The 19,452-nt window shown below is 35.7% G+C and overlaps 1 protein-coding gene across 6 annotated transcripts in view; it reads right to left on the reverse strand.

Moving 5' to 3' along the window:
- The window catches only part of NEGR1 (neuronal growth regulator 1), an 836,662-nt gene that overhangs the window by 123,475 nt on the left and 693,735 nt on the right, over nucleotides 1-19,452 (reverse strand). Inside the window, exon 7 of one of the 6 annotated variants that reach the window (XM_042997578.1) lies at nucleotides 2,512-2,708. The exons of 4 other annotated variants lie outside the window; for them this stretch is intronic. In XM_042997578.1, the coding sequence (XP_042853512.1) occupies nucleotides 2,701-2,708 (8 nt within the window). In that variant the 3' untranslated portion in view covers nucleotides 2,512-2,700. Of the gene's footprint in view, nucleotides 1-2,511; nucleotides 2,709-10,392; nucleotides 10,589-19,452 lie in introns of those variants that run through there. One more of the 6 variants, XM_042997575.1, reaches the window with a different exon arrangement.

Below are 19,452 nucleotides of genomic sequence, written 5' to 3' on the forward strand. Positions count from 1 at the left end.
CAGAGACAATATTACTGGGAAATATCTGTTTGGGAATAATTAATTGGAAATGAGAGCATGTGTATTTTCCAATTCAGTAAAGTCACTGGAGTGGAAAGGGGATAGGTTGTTTCTGCTTCTCACAGTCTATTCTTATCCCTTTCCTGTTTGGGGAGAGATTTTCTAAAAATTGGATTCATAGCTCTGCAGCTTTAGTATCTCTTGGAGAAGAACCAAAACAAGGATGGTCCATTACAAAAAAAAAAAATAAAAAGAACATGCAATGAAAGATATTTAGACATGTATAAAAACTTAAAAATAAACATGAAAAGTTAATAAATTTTTTAATGTTTATTTATTTCTGAGGGAGACAGAGAGCAGGAGCAGGAGAGGTACAGAGTCAGTACTCAATAAATGATGCTATTACCCATTGTAGTGAAGGTCTTCTAAAAAGATTTATTTATTTTTTAATGTTTATTTATTTTTGAAGGAGAGAGAGACAGAGTGTGAGTGGCGGAGGGGCAGAGAGGGAGACACAGAATCTGAAGCAGTCTCCAGGATCTGGGCTGTCAGCACAGAGCCCGACATGGGGCTCAAACTCATGAACTGTGAGATCATGACCCGAGCCCAAGTCTGACGCCCAACAAACTGAGCCACCCACACACCCCTACTTGGAAGATTAACAAATAACATATTCTTTCTTATCAGTGTGGTCCCAAAAAAGCAGTGAGGACTGCATGCACATCTCAGAAAATTGATCTGGAAGAGGAAAAGAGAGGGGCAGGGAAGAACTCCGTTTACCAGTTTTGCTACAGCCATTGCCTCTGTGGTAGGCAGCCTTCAAGATGGTCTCCAGTGAGGCTGATGTTCTGGTATTCACATCATTGTACCAGAGTTGGTGTGTTTTACTAATAGCATGGGACAGAAGTCATGGAATGTCACTTTGCTCTAGATTAGAACAGTTACTGCAACTTCTGCTTTGAGCTCTTCTTCACCCACTGCCCACCCACTCTGAACAGGGAAAGGCATGTAAAAGCCCACATGGAAAGTGACTGAGTTCTCCTGTAAACAACCACCTTGAATGATCATGGAGGCAAATCCTCCAGATTTATCAAACCTCAGATGACTTCAGCCTCTTCTGTCACCTTAATTGTAGCCTTGTGAGAGACTTTGAGCTAGAACCACCAGCTAAACCACTCCTAGAATTCTAACCCACAGAAACTGAGATAATAAATGTCTTTTGGCAGGGGGGGCACCTGGGTGGCACAGTTGGTTAAGTATCTGACTCTTGATTTCAGCTCAGGTTTTGGTTCATGAGATTGAGCCCCACATCGGGCTCTGTGCTAACAGCACAAAGTCTTCTTGGGATTCTCTCCCCCTCTCTCTTTGCGTCTTGCACTCTCTCAAAAATAAATAAATTAAAAAAATACATTTTTTTAAGCTTATATGTTTAGGGCAATTTATTATGCAGCAAAACATAACCAGAACAGTCCTACTGGTTCTGTAGTCATGGTGAACCTTTCCATAACTGGTGGCTTTTTTGAGCAGGAACATTCCTACTGCTGTAGGCACAGCACTCTCTGACATACCTTCACACTAAGTAAGGCACACTCCATGCTGCCATCAAATGCAAAGGATAGTAATAATGGATTTCAAGGAGGTTCATCTCCCAAGGCCAAAACTATACTCTCTAAATTTCTCAATTTTCAGAAAAGAGGAGACAAGATCCTGTCAGGCATTGGGTTCCGGTCTGGATTTGACTTTAGCTTCTTGTCACTGTTTCAAAGACATCTTACATTCTTGGATATTCTTGACGTTTGAATCATGTGTCAAGATGTTGTTGATTCTAGTGATGGCAACGTTTCATCTCATATGCATAGCAGATTGTTCAAACATGCCGAGGCTGTGGTGTTCCTTTCCATTCTGCTGTTCCCAATTTTATTGTCACTTCAGAAATAAACTACAACATATAAAGGAGCACTGAGAAGGCGGCTTTAAGAGCCCTGGGGTAGAGCTAAAAGCAGCTCCCTTGATTTTATGTTTGAGCCATCTGGTGCTTACATCAGCTACCACTTGTTTTCAAATATATATTATTTGCGACTTTGTAGAGCTGAATAACATGAGCCCCTTTGGTACAGCAAATATTGTCAACGTACAGCGATTTAAATAAAAGAAGAAGCTAGTCATTTCATATGAGTCTGTGTGGAGAGAGGTTGATAGTTTCTCTGTACAGAGAACAGAAGAGTTCTTCAACTAAGAAATATGTCTAAAACTTTATCCTCCTGGACACCAGACAAATTAACTAAACCTTTTCAGAGAAACCATCTGTGTCTAGAGCAAAGGCCAGTTACTATTGAGTACTTACTATATCACAAACATTGTGCTAAACACCTCAAATGCTTTATCTAATTTGAGCATTTCAAACGCTCTATCTAATCACCAATAAATTAGACAATGCTGCAGTAATAATCAACCTTAAAATCTTAAGGAATTAGCATAAGAAATACTTACTCATTGCCTTGCTACATGCATATCTATATATCCCTCAGAGATTAGGTTGATCACTTGCTATTGTAGCATTTGGAAAGAGCAGAAGTTCAATTTGGGAAGGAAAGAGGCACAGTGTCATTCATTGTTTCTTCTACATGCTGGCACCACATATCAAGACTGCTCAAAATCTTACTGGTTGAAATAAGCCATATGATCTTGCCTAAAATCTTCCTATAAACCTAGAAGGAAAGAAGAACCAGATCTAGGCTATCTTACTAGAAGCCTCTAAAATACCTTCTTTTTACATGTTCAGAAACAGTGATTCAGAGAGGTAAGGTGATCTTTCAAGGCCATTTAGCTGATAGGCCATTTAGCTGATACCTGATTTTTCAAGGCCAGATACCTGATTTGTATATTTACATCCAGGTCTGTTAAAACTCAAAGCCCATGCTCTTGAGCGCTACATGTGGAGAAGAGAATCCCTGGCCTATAGTGGCACTGATCAGAAGGAGGTAGAGGGTCAAATGGTATCTGTTCTGTCTGCACAACATTCTTCCATGGAGTATTTCAAATATTTATTCTGTATGCCCTAAGTGAATGAGGGCAGGGACCATGTCAGTGTTTGACGACCACTGAATGCTCAAGATCTAGTATAGCTCCAGGCACGTAACAAGTGTTCAGTAAATTTTGGTTGAAATCTATTGAATGGATGCCTAACTTGTGACACAGGTCATATAGGACTATGTAAACCAGGATACAGAGAGCACACTTGGTGCTACTTTGAACTACACTTCCTTCCTCATTTATACAGTAAAATGGTAAACTCAAACTATATTATATCTTGTATGCTCCTCCATTAATGTAGCAGTATTGTGAGATAATCATTTCTACTCTCTAAGGCCAAATGGAAGAGTAGTCAGTTAGTCTTTAATTTTTTTTTTTTTATTTTTTATTATTATTTTTTTTTTTTTTGGCTTCCATCCTTTGCTACCCATGTGTGTTGTCTGGAGTTACCAAGTTTGGCACATGTTCACTTTTCCACCTATGATTATTTTTATTCTCATTCTTATTGCCATATTACCTTCCCAGCCCTTCAAAAACTTTTTTCCCTAATGTTTATCTATAAATGTCATAACATTTAAAAATTAAAACTGTCTACACTTTGCTATGCTATGTCCATAAGAGCTCCTTCCTCTCCCAGGAACTGGAGTTGCTATTTCCTAGAAGCACCACTGCTTTAAGAGAACTTTCCAGACTCTAACTCACCCTTGCTCTTGTCAGGATCCTGAAACTGACTTTTTTCTACTGACTCAATTTCCCTGTCTACTGCTGTGGAAATGACTTTTTTGAATCCAGCCCTTCATGCAGGAACATTGTGATTCCAGATATGGGACATGAACACTAGCATCTAAGGCTGAGACACTTGGCTCACATTTTTACTCCTTTTTGTTTAGTACTCTGTACACTTGGTCCGCCTCTGTTCTAGTTCCTTAGACTAGACTAGCTTATGCCATCCAAATCACTTAGTAGGAGAAATTGGACCATACTTTTCTATGGTATAGGAAAATCTACTTGGAGTATTAAGTGCAACAATCAGCTTGTAGGAAAGAATTGAGGTAATTTTATTCCCTTTCTAGAATCCTGAAATGTACCACCAAGGAAAGCTATGAAATCTGCTTTACTTCTGTGTTTACTATTTTAGGTTTATAATACATCTCTCTGAGTATAACTTAGAAGACCTACATCATGGGTATTATGTTGTCACAGAGACCAGCATTATAATAGGAATTTACTATACCATAGTGTGCTACTCTACATTTTATGCCCTTAAGAAGAATTTTTATAGATATTGTTTATAAGTACTTAATTAAATGATATTGCATACTCCATCAGGATTGCCAATGGGACTTTTCCTACCTCAACATAAAAGTGCAAGCAGTACTCTTTAATAATTTGTAACATTATTCTTTCACAGTGATCCTTACTTCTTCAAAAATCTAAACATTAAAAGTTTCTGAGAATAGATCATATTCCATTACAGACGATCATGAAGGAAAAAAATAATCATGATTTATTGAAGAAATTTCAATCATATTTTGGTTACTTCAAATAAATAATGAAAAAGAGACACTGAGAAATACATTCATTGTCTGATGGGCCACTTATATGATTGAGTATTTTCAAGACATATTCAAACAGCCATACACAGATGTACACACACAGAGATGTTTATAACATGTACACAAAGAATATATTCAGGTATACTCAGTATGATACACAAACGAAAGACTAAAAAGCCAGAGACCTGAGGTCTTGTCCTTTCCTGAATTTATTCATGTTTAAGATCTTAGGCAAATACTTAACTTTATTTAGCCAGCAATAGAATAAAATTTTTAAATCAGAGCAAAGAATATATATGTTAGTTTCCCTTCTGCCACATGTGGTAGACATTGCTTATTGATTTGGGCATTCATTTCTGCAGGTCAGGGTGGCAGTCTCAAAACTCTTTTCAGTACTAGGCTCCAGGCAACACCTTCGATTGATTTGATTTTACACCTGATATAAAGTCCATTGGTCATCTCAGGCAGATGACTGTAAATGTTTTTTTCTGTAAGATCATGAAAAAATATATACCTTCTTTCATACTGAAAGAATTTGGAGCCTGAAAATAACTCGTTCATATTCATGTGCATAATAGCAAAACAAGTGCTAAAAGTATGAAAACTTGTATATCTTTAATCACAGATACTCTTTCTTCTTCTTCTTTTAGAATACACTGCATATAAATAGGCAAAAATGCATTTTACTTTGCAGCATATTCTCAGGAGAATTCAGCAATGGAAACTCCCCCAATTTCTTGACAACACAGAAAATTGGCATTGTCAAAAAAAGATGTTTCTTTGCATTTGACTTAAATATAGGGACATATACTAATATTTCTATTCTCAACTTTTTGCAACATAGATTTTATGTTCCATATCCTTCCACAAAAGAATTGAGTCAGCTTGTAAAAATTACATATACTTATGATGCAATTTCTTGCTTTTCTTTTTTCCCTATTATTTAAAATTCTACTGAGTATATACTTTCTAGAAATAAGATTACATTTAGAACTACACTCCTTCCAAATGGGTATGTTTCTTAACAGCATATACCATAGTATCTATATTTTATACTTACCCTCTTTTTGAGTGACCAGTCTTATTTCCAAATTTCCCTATATCTTTAAATAATGAGATTATTTCAAGCATTCCAAAATGAGTAATTAATTGCCCAGCCTGAAATCTGCCTGGTATCAAAGTATTAATGCCTGAATTAATTTTCAACTTATAACTGTTTTCATTTACACTTACTTCCTCGGTAGTTATTTAAGGCAATTTCATCTTCCCTGTCTGTGGCTTATATGTTAATGTATTTCATTTTAATGAACACTCTTTAAGCTGTAGAAGTAGGCCAGACGCTATCAGAATGTGTCATAAGTGAAGAAATCTGACTCAAAGATAAAACTTTCAGATGAAAATGTTTAAAAGAAAAGGTACAATGGAGATATTTTTAAGTCAGAGATGAGACATAAGTCATCTGAAATATATTGCTATAACAGGTTCTATCCTTCTCTAGGAATTGAACAGAGATGAACATATCTCTTTGTGCATAGGTTTTAAAATTTTTACCCAAGACTCGTCGTACACACAAGCTAATCTGTCGAAAAAGTTTGATAGCTGATAGTTTTCAAAATTACTTGTTATTTCACTGAACTCTAATTTGAGTATATAGATATAGCTCAAGGTTTTTATACTATTAGCATACTCCTAATAATTACATTTAATTTGGTACAAAATTATTGTCCTTGTTTAGCATATTTTCTTTTGTTAGCATCAAATATCTTCATCACAGGACATTTTAAAAGTAAGATTTAATAGTAAATTAGGCTTGCAAAAAAGGATTTTAATGCAATAACTCAAGTCAGCATCATAAATGAGGATTCATTGCTTTAATTAATACTGTGGAGAATTAATAAAAAATAATTTTGTTGTTTAGCTTTCATCTTTATGCCTTTCAGACACATTAGATGCTAGAGTAAGCAAATAAAAAATGGTTTATCATTATATAAATAACTTTACTTAACTTTTTAGCTCTAAAATATTTCTGTTTTAGAATACTAACTTTTTTCTATTATTGAAAATCTGGGCATTAATCAAGTATAAATGAGACAGGTGTCAATCAAGTGTTAATTGGACATCATATTATTTGGCTAATTAGACAATATTATGTTGCTAATTAGAGACAATATTGTTAAAGAATGGAATACTAATATAAAATGAAACAACTGTATTATTCTCTTAGTACTACAGTTAGCAGAGACCACTTAATTATCCGTGAGGCAGTGACCTGTTCAGTCTGGGGAGGTGCTCTTTAGTTTTCAAGATAGACAATTCCTGTGTCAAGGAAGAATGAATCACTTAATTGTTCAAAAGGTGAAGAGTTTGTAGCCAGAAAAATCACTGTTATTTGGAGTTTCTCACCCTCCTGCATCCTATTATTGTTCTCAAGTTCCAAGAAGTACAACATAGTGTTTTAAATCTCTATTCTGGAATGGGACTCCTTCACAGACACCATTATCCTCCTTTTCCTGGTAAAAGTGGACAATCTAGAGGAAAAAAATTTATCATTTCTCTTAATGAGAAAATATATTTTGAGCACTGAATTCCTGGATTCTTTCTTCTTTGGATTTCACCAAGTAGGTTGCCAGAATCAAAGATGTCCTGCATGTAGAGCCTGCTAGAAGGTTGGAATAAGAAAAGTTCAGGCATTTACAGGGCACACTTTGGAGCACCAAATTCCCAGGAATTTAAGATCTTTTTAGTGTCTTTGGTAACACCAAGAAGTTACCCCCGAAAGTTCTCAGCAGTTTTACTTTACTATTCCTTCTGAAAGTGTCCTCTTTTGAAGGAATCAATTTTTCCTCCAATAGATAAGGAATAGCCACATGGAATTCAACTTGAGACAAAGAGTGACTAGCCTTTTGCACAACAGATTGAGAAGCCTTAGTTGAATATTGATGCTCTGCATCCCTCTCACTCTCAAATTACAAATTGCATTTTCTTTATATCATGCCCCAGCTTAAATAGTAACCATTCTCAAATATCTCTAAGTAAATATGTATTTCTTGCAAAGCAACTCTGATGGGTTGGTAGTGGATGTTTGTAGGCTGCAGTTGGTTAAATAGCAAAGATGGCCAAGGTTGATTAGCAATGTCTGCCAGAGGAGAAGGGTGGGAGAAGAAGATGCCCACATGCTTTGTTATGCTTCCTGTCTTAGAGAGAGAGAATTTCCTTTCTGAATCTTGGTTCATGATGATATAACTTGCTACATAAGAATAGACATTCTTAGAATGTTTACTTGTTGCAAAAAACATAAAGGTAAAGGTGACATATATTTATCCTCTGCCCACAGGGAAGAAGAAAATTAATCTGTTACTCTAGTGACCAGGAGTGAGAATTTGACAAGAGTACCACTGAATATGCACAGAGTATAGGAAAAGTTAGTCTCAATGCTTGAAGTTTAATATGTGGCCAAATTCTATTCCTTTCATAAGTAACTTATGAAAATGAAGTCAACAAAGATCCATTAAAGGAAAACAAATACAGTAAAACCTTGGTTTGTGCGCATAATTTGTTCCAGAAACACCTCGGTAATCCAAAGCACTTGTCGGTCAAAGCAAACTTCAAGAACCATGGCTCAGTTGTGGTCATGTGACGTTAGGCATCATGTACTAGTTGTATTACAAGACACTGCTCATTTACCAAGTTAAAATTTATTAGAAATATTTGCTCATCTTGCAGAACACTCGCAGAACAAGTTACTCGCAATCCAAGGTTTTATTGTATTCTCTAGTAAGACTATATGCACTCTATCTCTGAATGCGTGGAAATCATTTCTGGTGCTCCTTTCTTGCTCTCTGTAACCCTAAGAGTTGAAGATATCTTTAAATGTCCTTTACCTTAACTGGGCTATCAGTAATACGTAGGCTTGAGGAAGCTATTTTCTATGATGTTATATAATTCAAGAAAATATAAATATAGATAATCTACTTGTTATGACTAGATCATAAAAGATGATACAAAGTTCTGAACTTGACATACTTAAAGGATATTATTTAATGTACTATAAGATGTCACTTATTAGACCTCTTCTCTTTAAATGAAAATAAAGTAGTTTTAGATGAGTTATGAAAGCCCAGATTCATCAAACTTTAATGCATAATAGTAGTCTCTATATTGCATTAAAACCTGGGGTTTCCATGCTGGACTTTTTTTGAAACATAGAATTCATATTTTTGGGTAATATGTCTGAAAATTTTTCTGCCTTATATGTCTGAGACAATCTGCTCATTGCCCACTGAAAAGATTGACCAGATAGAAAGTAGGAAGTGTTTGCTGAAGAAAGAGGCCCACACAGCTCTGTTAGTTAAGAGGAGAGAATTTCTCGACTCTCTGAAGAATTAATATGATGTTGCCATAATGTCAAATTGAATGTTATGGTTTATTTAGTAATTCCAGAAGCATTTACTCTGATAATGTATGAATCCTGGTGCACACGTTATCTTGTATATACACAAAATTCTGAGAAAAATCATTAATGTGCAACAATTTATTATTCTGTCCTCTCAGTGACAATGTTTTAAAATGAAGTTTTATCAATTTCCTAATTATACACAAAAGCAAATAAATTCAAACTCACACTCATAAAACCACACTCGGGAAATGAAACACAAAGAAAAGAAAGAGAGAGAGTTAAAAATAAACATGGACGGGAGGGATATATTCTGTTTTTAAGGTAGACATAAATGTTCAATTAACCTATTTCTCATGTCCTTTTTTATGACTACATATGGTGACAAATCTTCCTAATAAGAAGTGGTAAAAACAACAGATGTATAAAATAGCAAAATAAAAACACCTCAACAGATGTATAATTTTTATTTTGCATGAAATGAATAGGAATGTGGAAAGTACATTTTGCAAAGCATAAAAAGCCCTTCATTTAGGAAAGCTATGAGTTAGAATGGTTTTAGAAACATTCTATGGATTGATTTGAAGAATTCAGGAAAGACCATGCCCAGGGCAGACACCTAAATGCTGTGAAGCCTGATTGTAGTTAAAAAATTAGTTCTTTAAGGTACATATAGTTCACCTCCCACATTTGTTTTCAAAAAGCACAAATACCTTTGGGAGTGAAGTCTGAGAAACAATCACTTTGAGGACTGGAAAGAGAGAAAAAGAAAAAAAAGAAAAGAAAAGAAGAAAGGAAAGGAAAGGAAAGGAAAAAAGAAAGGAAGGAAAAAAGAAAGGAAGGAAAAAGAAAGAAAAATAGAGAGAGAAAGAAAGAAAGAAAGAAGAAAGCTGGAGAAATCATGAAGAGAAGGGAAGCTAACAGAATCTTAAATACGGAGTTGTGTAAGGGCTTGGAATTGCTGATTATTAAGTATGGTGAAAGCGGGGAAATTTGGCTCTGTTCCAGACAAAAATTAGCTGGAGGTAGTATGGGAGGGAGGAGTGTCAAGTTCAAAAAACTTTGGAAGTTACATCAAATACTTGGAGGACATCAATCAAAATGAGGAAGAAAGAAAATATTGATAAGATATTTCTAGTCTTTCTAACTGTTGAATTCCATTAAACAAATTAAGTTGCTCATTAATAAGTCAAAGTCTTTATTTTGACATACATTTTTAAAACTTTTCAATTTGAAATAAATTTAGATTTACACAGAAGTTGCAAAGGCAGCGCAGAGAGCCCACATATACCTCTCACCCAGCTCCACCATAAGATAATAATTACCAATAATCACTATAATTATTAATACTAAGAAATGAACATTCATACAATATCATCAAACTATAATCTTTATTCAAATTTTCCAAGTTTTTCCTTTAATGTTCTTTTTATATACCGAGATCCAATTCAGGGTAGGTACCATGTTGTATTTAGTTTCCCTGCCTCTTTGATCTTCTCCAGCTTGTAATATTCCTTCAGTGTCTTTCATTACGTTGACACTTTGAAGAGTACTGGTTGAAATTCTGCAGAATATCCTTCGATTTGGATTTCTCTGATGTTTTCTCCTGATCAGAATAAACATATATTTTGGGAAAAATACCACAGAGCTTATGTACCTTTCTCCTCCTATCACATCAGGGGTTCATTATATTGATGTGTGTTATTACTGGTGATATTAACCTTAATCGCTTAGTTACAACAGTTTCTGTCATGCTTCTCCACTGTAAAGTTATTATTTTTCCTTTTACATACTCTAATCATTAGCAGGGAGTCACCAAATCCAGTCCATATTGAAGGGGAAGAGGAATTAAATTCCACCTCTAGAGGGTGGAGTATCAAAGAATATGTGGAATATGTTCAGATCACCACTGTAATTAACACATATTTTGGAGGTGTCTGGTGAGCTCAGTTGGTTAGGCGTCCGACTTCGGCTCAGGTCATGCTCTCATGGTTTGTGAGTTTGAGCCCCATGTCAGGCTCTGTGCTAACAGCTCAGAGCCTGGAGCCTGCTTCGGATTCTGTGTCTCTCTCTCTCTGCCCCTCCCTTGCTCGTGCTCTGTCTCTTTCTCTCTCAAAAATGAATAAACATTAGAAAAATTAAAAAAATAAATATTTGGGGGCAGATACTTTGAAGATATAAAAATATCCCATTTCTATTTAAAAGTATTCCACTTATTTTAATATACATCAAATCTTACCTGCAGTAATTATTACTATGGTGTTCTGATGGTGGCTTTCGGTTTCCCTCATTCTCACATTTAATAATTGGAATTTTGTAAGGAAGGATTGTCTTCCCTCTTTGTCTATGTATTAACAATTTTTTATAGCAGTATGGACTGATGGATATTTATTCTTTCTTTGAATTGTAGTCCAATACTATCAATAGTTATTTTGCAGCTCAAATTATTCCAGTTCTGGTACTTTGGAGCTCTTGTGAGTAGTTCCTGTGTCTTTTTGGCATGCCCTTCATCTTTTTTTGCCCCCACACTTCCTTACATATTGGCACCATAAATGTTCTATGCTTCTCTTGTATTTTCCCTGCCCAGCCCTAGAATCAGCCATTTCTCCAAGGATACCTGGTTTCTTTTATTGGACAATGGTATTAGGAACTAAGATCTGGGTGCTAGAAGTGCTCATTGCCACTGGAGTTTCAGTGTTTCTAGGCTTCTCAGGAGGCCACATTAGAGAATGTGTGTATGTATATTAACTCATATATATACACATTTAATTTTATTTCTGTATCTATCTATATATACATTAAAATCACATGAGTTCATATTGATATTCTCAACAATCAAGCACCACATGGTTAATTCTTGCATTTTGCCTTTGCTTATTTGTAATTTCTTTCTTAGGCAATGGGAAAGTTGACTTTTATTGTCTATAATATATCTACTTATTTGCCAATCCCAGTACACATGCAATATTAGTTTCAAAACTGCTAACCCCTAATCTTATGAGAAATGAATTTACCAGCCAGAGTACAGTTCATTTTCATCTTTAGCCTTACAGTATCAAATCAAAAGACAAATTTACAAAGTTCCTTAAATCAGCTCCTTTCTTCCTCACTCATTTTGGTGTGGTTAGGTGATTCATTTGTTACACAGTTACATTCATTTATCACAGTCTGAATTCCATCTTGGATTTCCCTGACATCTGGTTTGATTTTTAAAAATTTGCATACAAGTTTGCTTTTTATTGTGTACATTTCTGTATTTTGATAAAGACATAGAGCTGTGTATCCATTACCACAGCACCACATCATCCCAAAATTTCTGAGCAAAGTATTTTGACACAAATGAACCAAACAATAACAGTAATAACAGCACTTTATACTATTAACTAAATTCCTAAAATATGTATGTGAAGTACCTGGAAGGTTGGGTGTGATTGGCTCCAGACAGATACCACCAGTTTCACAGAACTTAATACTGAGAAATACACTATCAAGTACACACTTTCCCACACCATTATCTATTAAATCACCATATATTTCGGATTACCATTCTGGCAAAAAAAAAAAAAAAATCTTCAGGGATTCCAAATGCTGTGTATACTTCTCAATCCACAAAAGACTGCCGAGATCTCAGCTTGGAACTGCTTTTCAACCTTCTATTCTACCATTTTGCTGTCTGCCTTTTATATCCTAAGACTTTTTCAAAGTATTGTGTGAAGGCCAGCTGTACCACCTTCACTTCAAGCTCAAGCGTCCACGGTTATCACCTACACAGATATTGCCTTACTCCTGAAGAGGCAGTGGGCGTGGTGGGGGTGGTGGGAGTAATGATGATGATAATAACTATATTTAGAAGTTATCATTTATAAAGAACTCTTATATGTACTTTTCTAAAGAACTTCTACATGCACTTTTCTAAAGAGTTTTCATAGGCAGCTTACAATGATCCTGAGAGCTTTAAAGGCACCCACTATTACAATATCTACTTAAAGATGAGATTAAAGATTAAAGTAGATTAAAGAGTCTACTTAAATTGAATCTCAGAGATTATCTCCAGGTTCTAACGTTAAAAAATAGCTGGCCTAGGACTTGAACCCACATCTTCTTTTTCATATTTCTTACCCTCCCCATTATCTATGTTGAAACATTTCAGTGCTATCAGCGAAAAGAAGAAATAAAATAAATATTCATTACATATGGTATTAATATGTACCAGGCATTGAATAATTTTCCATCTTATCCAATCTAATGGCATTCTTTCAATGCCGTAAGGTAAATACTACCAAATGGAGACACTCGTATTCTAAGAATAACTTTCCCAAAGTCACCTCTAGATTTCAATCTCAAATTGCTTGAGCACAAATTCCATCTTTCCATAGGATCACACTAGATCTTGTTAGAGTGATTATAAATACCCTTAGCTCTCAAACCCAGTGTTTTGTGTCTCATGAAGGTAACCGTTTTGGGTTTCATGAAGGACTGGCCAAGATTCAGTATATAAGCCAGTATATAAGAAAGGATTTAATACTATATAAAAGGGTGAGCTTGATATCCATTCTCTTCTCTGAAGTAGGAAAGATTCTTCTGATTTTAGTCTCCTGGATCTCTGAAGTCTGGACCTAAGCCTTAAGAAAGAGTGAAGCTTTTGCTAGCTAGCTAGAACTGGGTTTGAATCAGGGCCCACTTTGCACTAGCCGTATGGAATTGGAAAAGGTATTTAATGTCTCTGACACTCAATTTTATGTTCTGTAAAATTGGGAACTATGTCATAATGTTGCAGAAAGGATTAAATAATATGCTGTACATAAAATCCTTAGCACCTTGGCTATAGGTATGAGATCAAATCTTAGGACAGGCAGCTTTTAATCTCACAAAGCCATTACAACAGTCCCACTTTTCTGTTAGCCAATAAAGTGGTCAAGTAAGTTGAGGAAGTTTATCGTGAACATAATCAAAGCAAGCCTTTAACAAAGTCCAATGGTCCTATTACTTTTGATTCGGTATTTACATTCCAAATGTTTCCACAACCACTCTGATTATACATCCTGTTCTGTTTGGGAGCAATCCTTATGTAATTTAAAAAAAAATTATTTATTTTTGAGAGAGAGATAGAGAGGGGGGTGGAAGGGAAGAGAGAGCAAGAGAGAGAAGACACAGAATCCGAAGCAGGCTCCAGGCTCTGAGCTGTCAGCACAGAGCCCAACATGGTGCTTGAACTCACAAACTGTGACATCATGACCTGAGTCAAAGTCAGACTCTTAACCAACTGAGCCACCCAGGCACCCCTATCCTTATTTAATTTTTAATAGGACCTTCTTTTATTGTCAAAAGTTTTCAATTCGGATGATAAGCTATATGATCACACTATTTAAAAGGGTTTACTAGTTCCTCTGTATTTTACTCCTTAAAAATAAGCAGAAGAGACCTACTGAACTGGATGAAACTATGTGCTCACTTGAATTTATAAATACTAACCACAAACCAGATTTGAATGGATAATCCTAAACTTTTTACACAATAACAATAGAGCAGCTATTAAAACAATCATTTGAGTAGAAATGTTTAAGATCCCAAATTTTCAATATCATTGTTTCTCCATATACTTTGGTATTTGTTTGTTTGTTCATTTATTTGAGGGAGAGACAGAGAGAGAGAGGCAGAGGGAGAAAGAGAGAGAAAGAATCTTAAGCAGACTCCATGCTCAGCATGGAGGCAGATGTGAGGCTTGATCCCACGACCCTTGGATCTTGACCTGAGCCAAAAGCAAAACTCAGATGTTCAACCAACTGAGCCACCCAGGGTCCCTCCATGTACTTTGGTGTTTAAATAGCTAAAGATGACCATGAATCCTGGAAACATAGATAGTTAGAGTCCTGTGTGACCAATCATGTTGAATTCTAGAGTGTTCAGAGTTGAACAGATGGCTTAGGTGTCATTTTAGTATCTGTTCTGCCTCTTTCAAAAAGAGAAAAAAAAAGTGACAAAGTATTCTTTTTAGATCTTTCTTTCATGAATATGCATAAATATAGCATTCATGAATCACTGAGATGTAGGAGACTGTTAAATTGCATTTTTGCTAGAGTTTAAAAAAACATATGAGTAACCATACTTTTGACTCTGAGTAATTACAATTCCTTACTTAGAGGTCAATTTTTGAATCTGTTCCACTGTTGGCTTATGGGATGAAGTGAAATGGACGCACAAAGGCACACTAATGATGAATTATTAAAGTTCTTTTTATTCCCTTGTGGCTAAATATCTTTCTAGTTAGAATGTAGGTGCCAAAGGTTTGATTCAGATTATCATGAATAAATTATATAGATTATTTAGCAAAATTTAAAAAGATAATGAGAGAGTGAAAAGAACAAACTTTCTTATTAGAATTTATTCTGCATTGTTAACTTTTCTGTTGTTATTTTGACATCTATTTGAAAGAATGACCCTAGAAAAATTTTATTTCCTTCTTTAAAATTCTTCACGTGTACTTCAGTATTTTTCCTGGTTGTAGGACAAAGATAACAAATATATTGCACTGCTTATCATTACTCCCATCATACACCTGCAAATATTAATAATCTGGATTTTTTCCAGATTGTTTTCATTATTTCCAGTCATTTTCATTCCACAGCATTCAAAGGATATACTTCCAAATAAATAGCACTAGAATCCAGATGAAAATCTAAATACTTTCTCCAGTATATATTTACTAAAGCACAAGGTCTCTGAGTTCTCACTTACCTTTAAGAACTGCTGTAGAAAATTACTTGGGTATTTAGCCTAATTGTTACTTTATACTTGAGGGACTCCATTCTCTTTCCTTTTAAATCATTTGAAAAATAGTATCTTTTGTTACATAATGCCGTGTCAATAGTCTTAAAATCTCAGTGACTCCTACAACATTCATTTCTTGCCCACATAATTTGTTGACTGTAGGTCAACGGCAATGCCGCTCCTTTTCCACGTGTCTTCTTTGCTTTAGGGTAAGGTCCAAAGCATATCTCTTACCTGGCTTAGGTCCTTCACATTGCTGAGGGAAAGTCTGAGAAAGAACTATCAATAGTTCTTGGGGCTTTTGTCTAGATGTGGTATACACCATGTGTGCTATTTTATTGGCCAAAGCAAGTCACAGAGCCACTGGAATCGGTGGCAGGGAGGAGTTGCACATCATTTAGAAATTGGTAGATGTATAATTGTCTTACAGGAAGGAAATGGGTATCTGTGAAAAATAACAGTATCTTCCACAAGCATATATTTCTTTGTTTGCTTGTTTATTAGAGAGCTATTGTTCCAGGCAACATACTGGGGCAGGAATAATAGGGCTACCTTCTACTTAAGTGCAGCAAAAGAAGATTTCAGGTTTCCTGCTGACTCTGGAAGATACTTAATCTTCTGGAAAGACATATCTACGGCTTTTGCCTGGGAGCTGGTAGATAAATGGACAGTTCATGAACCCAAGATATGGTTGATTTTTCCCTCAATGTTTTTATGCTGCTTTGCACCTGGACTCTATGAGCTAGATCAGAGAAAGCCCACAGAGCATTTTTGCAGAATAATGTCCTAAATGCCCATGTAATTTTAATTATAGACCAAGCTTAAATGGATAATTTAAAATATGCTCCAATCATACAGAGGGAGAGTAAATTATCTTGTATTATTTACTGAAAGAACTGGAAAGACAAGTAAATGGTTGCTAAGCCTTTTGCTATCACTTGGAGAAATAAGAGAGCATCAAAAATAGTAAAACCATGAGCCTGAAGGAATGTAAGAGTGAGATTTATTTATTTTTTGTCACATTTTCATAACAGAGGGAAGTTTGAAATAAGCAGAGGATTAGAATTTTGCAGAGAACACTGTCTTTCTAGTGTAAAGAAGGGTGACAACTTTAATCAATAATTTTTACCATTTGAAATCTGGCAATAGTGGCTGAAAGAAAGAAAGAATAACAGTGCTGAGTGAAAGTGTGGGGGACTTGTCCCAGCAGGTTGACATGAGATGACTTGAAAATGATACACTGTTGGTGTCTTTTGTCCTGACTGTAGGTGATAGATGACTTTGATACAGAACGGGCATGCTGATCAGAAAAATAAAGCAAAACAAAATAAGAAAAACAAAACCAACCTTCCAATCTATCATTTCAAAGTAAATATGTGCTTATGTTTGTAGGGGAAAGAATGAAGGGCTAAGGCATTCCACATTTATTAAAACCTCTACTCTTGCCACTGGAAAGATTTGGCATTACTTGGGAGCTTGTTAGAAATGCAGAATCTTAGGCCCATCTAAGACCTACTGAATCAGAATCTGCATTTTAATAAGATTCCCAAGTGATTTGCATGCCCTTTAAAGCCCGAGAAACACTGCTCTAGGATGTACAGCTCCATGCAGGGGAATGTATGTATACCATTTTATGTAATCATCACCATACATACATTTGTTTCCAGAATTTAAGAATTAGGGAACTTAGTATCAGGTCTCATAAACTGGCGAGATCTTCTACATGGTAACTAGTGAATCTACTAGTTTTTATTTCCCTCAGTCTTCCATGTTCTCTTATTGGAATTTTTTTCTCTAAAAACAGAAAAATAAAAGCTCTGTTTCTTTAGCACCTCAGTTCTCTACAATTCAAAACTCAGTGTTCCCTCAACTCTCATTTTCTCTCTGCTCCCTCTCCTCCTTTTGTGCTCACAAGTACAAAGATGTACTTCAGGCACTAAAAACTAAAAACAAGTCAAAAAGTTGATCACAATTTTTTTTTGTAGTTCAGAGAAATAAGAAAAAATTTTATGAAGAACTATGTTTTATCAGTTCTGGATATCAATAGTTTTCATAAACTTTCCAAGGCCACAATTAATATGTGGATACTATGGACTATTGATAAATCTGTCTCACAAGGATAAAACTGGAACTCACAGATTATACAATCATTGACTCAGAGCCAGTAAAAGATTTAGAGATAACTCTCTCACATGTCCTGAGACCTCTGGTGATTTTTCAAGCTCTTCTATTGCAGAGCTGTGGTTAAAACCCAGGTCTTCTGATTCTAGTTTGGGGTTCACCTATTTCTCCTACATATCACAATACTCTAACGAGAAGCCAAGAGTGCCTGTTAATTAGAAATGATTAGGAAAGCACACAAATTTTGCATGGTATTTTCAGGGGAAGAACCAGTCCTGAAATCCTGTCCTTACACCGGCCAATGGCCTTTTTACTGATAGGTAACCAGGTAGAATAAAATGGTAGTAAAGAAAACACTCCCTGATGGTTCCTGGGAGGAAGCCATGCTTCCACTGCTTTGAGCCTTTCTATAAATTTTATCCAGAAACAGGGTAGGATCACATTCCCACCAAGATCCTATTTGACTTAATCCTTGGCTTGAGGTTACTAAAGAATTATGGCATATTCAAAAGAAAAGAAAAGGAAAAAATAAACAGCTGGAGTTTGTGTGCTTGTGCATGCTTCTATGTATATATATACACAATAGTTTAAGCCTGACTAAGACTTTTATGATTCATGTCATTTCTTGTATACAGACTTCATCACGGTTCTTAGTGGTTTTCGGTAATAAGCTATTTGCTTAGCAGGAAAAATAAGTCTCTCCCTATGATTGCCAACATTGTACTGGTCTCTGTGTAGAGCGTATTTCCTCATCAAGAACTCAGGCCCTCTAAATAGGACAGCGCAACCAGTATTGGCATGCAGACAAGAACACACAGAGAGCACCAGCTGATTCCTGAGTTTCTTCACCAGGTACACAGAAAGACAGAAAAAAGAAACAGTGCAGGAGCTTGGTGGGAAGAAAAGGAATGTGAAATAAATATGATGGCACAAGTGAAATCAGAGATATTGAAAAAGACAGAATACTAGTGGAGGCAGCAAGGGAGTGGATGAGGCTAGAGAAGATAATGTTCTTAGGAACATTGTGGGTAGGAGTGTCCTCTTTAACAGACTTATATCAACCTTCAAAATTTTCTAAATTTATTTTTGAAATTCTGCATATTTTGATAGTATCTTCCTGTCGACCTATGTCCACACAGAAGTAAAATCATAAAAATATACGCCATAAGTTAACATAATGTCTGGCACACAGAGAATAAGGCCACTGAAGACAGAGGCAGAGATCAGGGTGATGGTGCCACCAGGCAAGGGACACTGAGGACTGTTGGCAACCACCAGAAGCTAGATGTGAGGCAGAGAACAGATTCTCAGAGACTCTGGGCCAATCATGCCAAGATCTTGACTATGGACCTCCAGAACTAGGAAGGAATAAATTTCTGTTGTTTTAAGCCACCCAGTTTGTGGTAATTTGGTATGAAATCCCTAGGAAATTAATACAGATATTTAAGTGAACGGATGACTAATAATACCTTTAATATTTCCAAGTATTTGAATTTCTAATATGTTATTTTGTCATTCAAAATAAGTAACCACAAGATAAAACAAAATAATTTATAGCATTTTCTGTACTTTATAGGTAAG

This window comes from Panthera tigris, chromosome C1, assembly GCF_018350195.1.
Source record: "Panthera tigris isolate Pti1 chromosome C1, P.tigris_Pti1_mat1.1, whole genome shotgun sequence".
Classification (NCBI taxonomy): domain Eukaryota; kingdom Metazoa; phylum Chordata; class Mammalia; order Carnivora; family Felidae; genus Panthera; species Panthera tigris.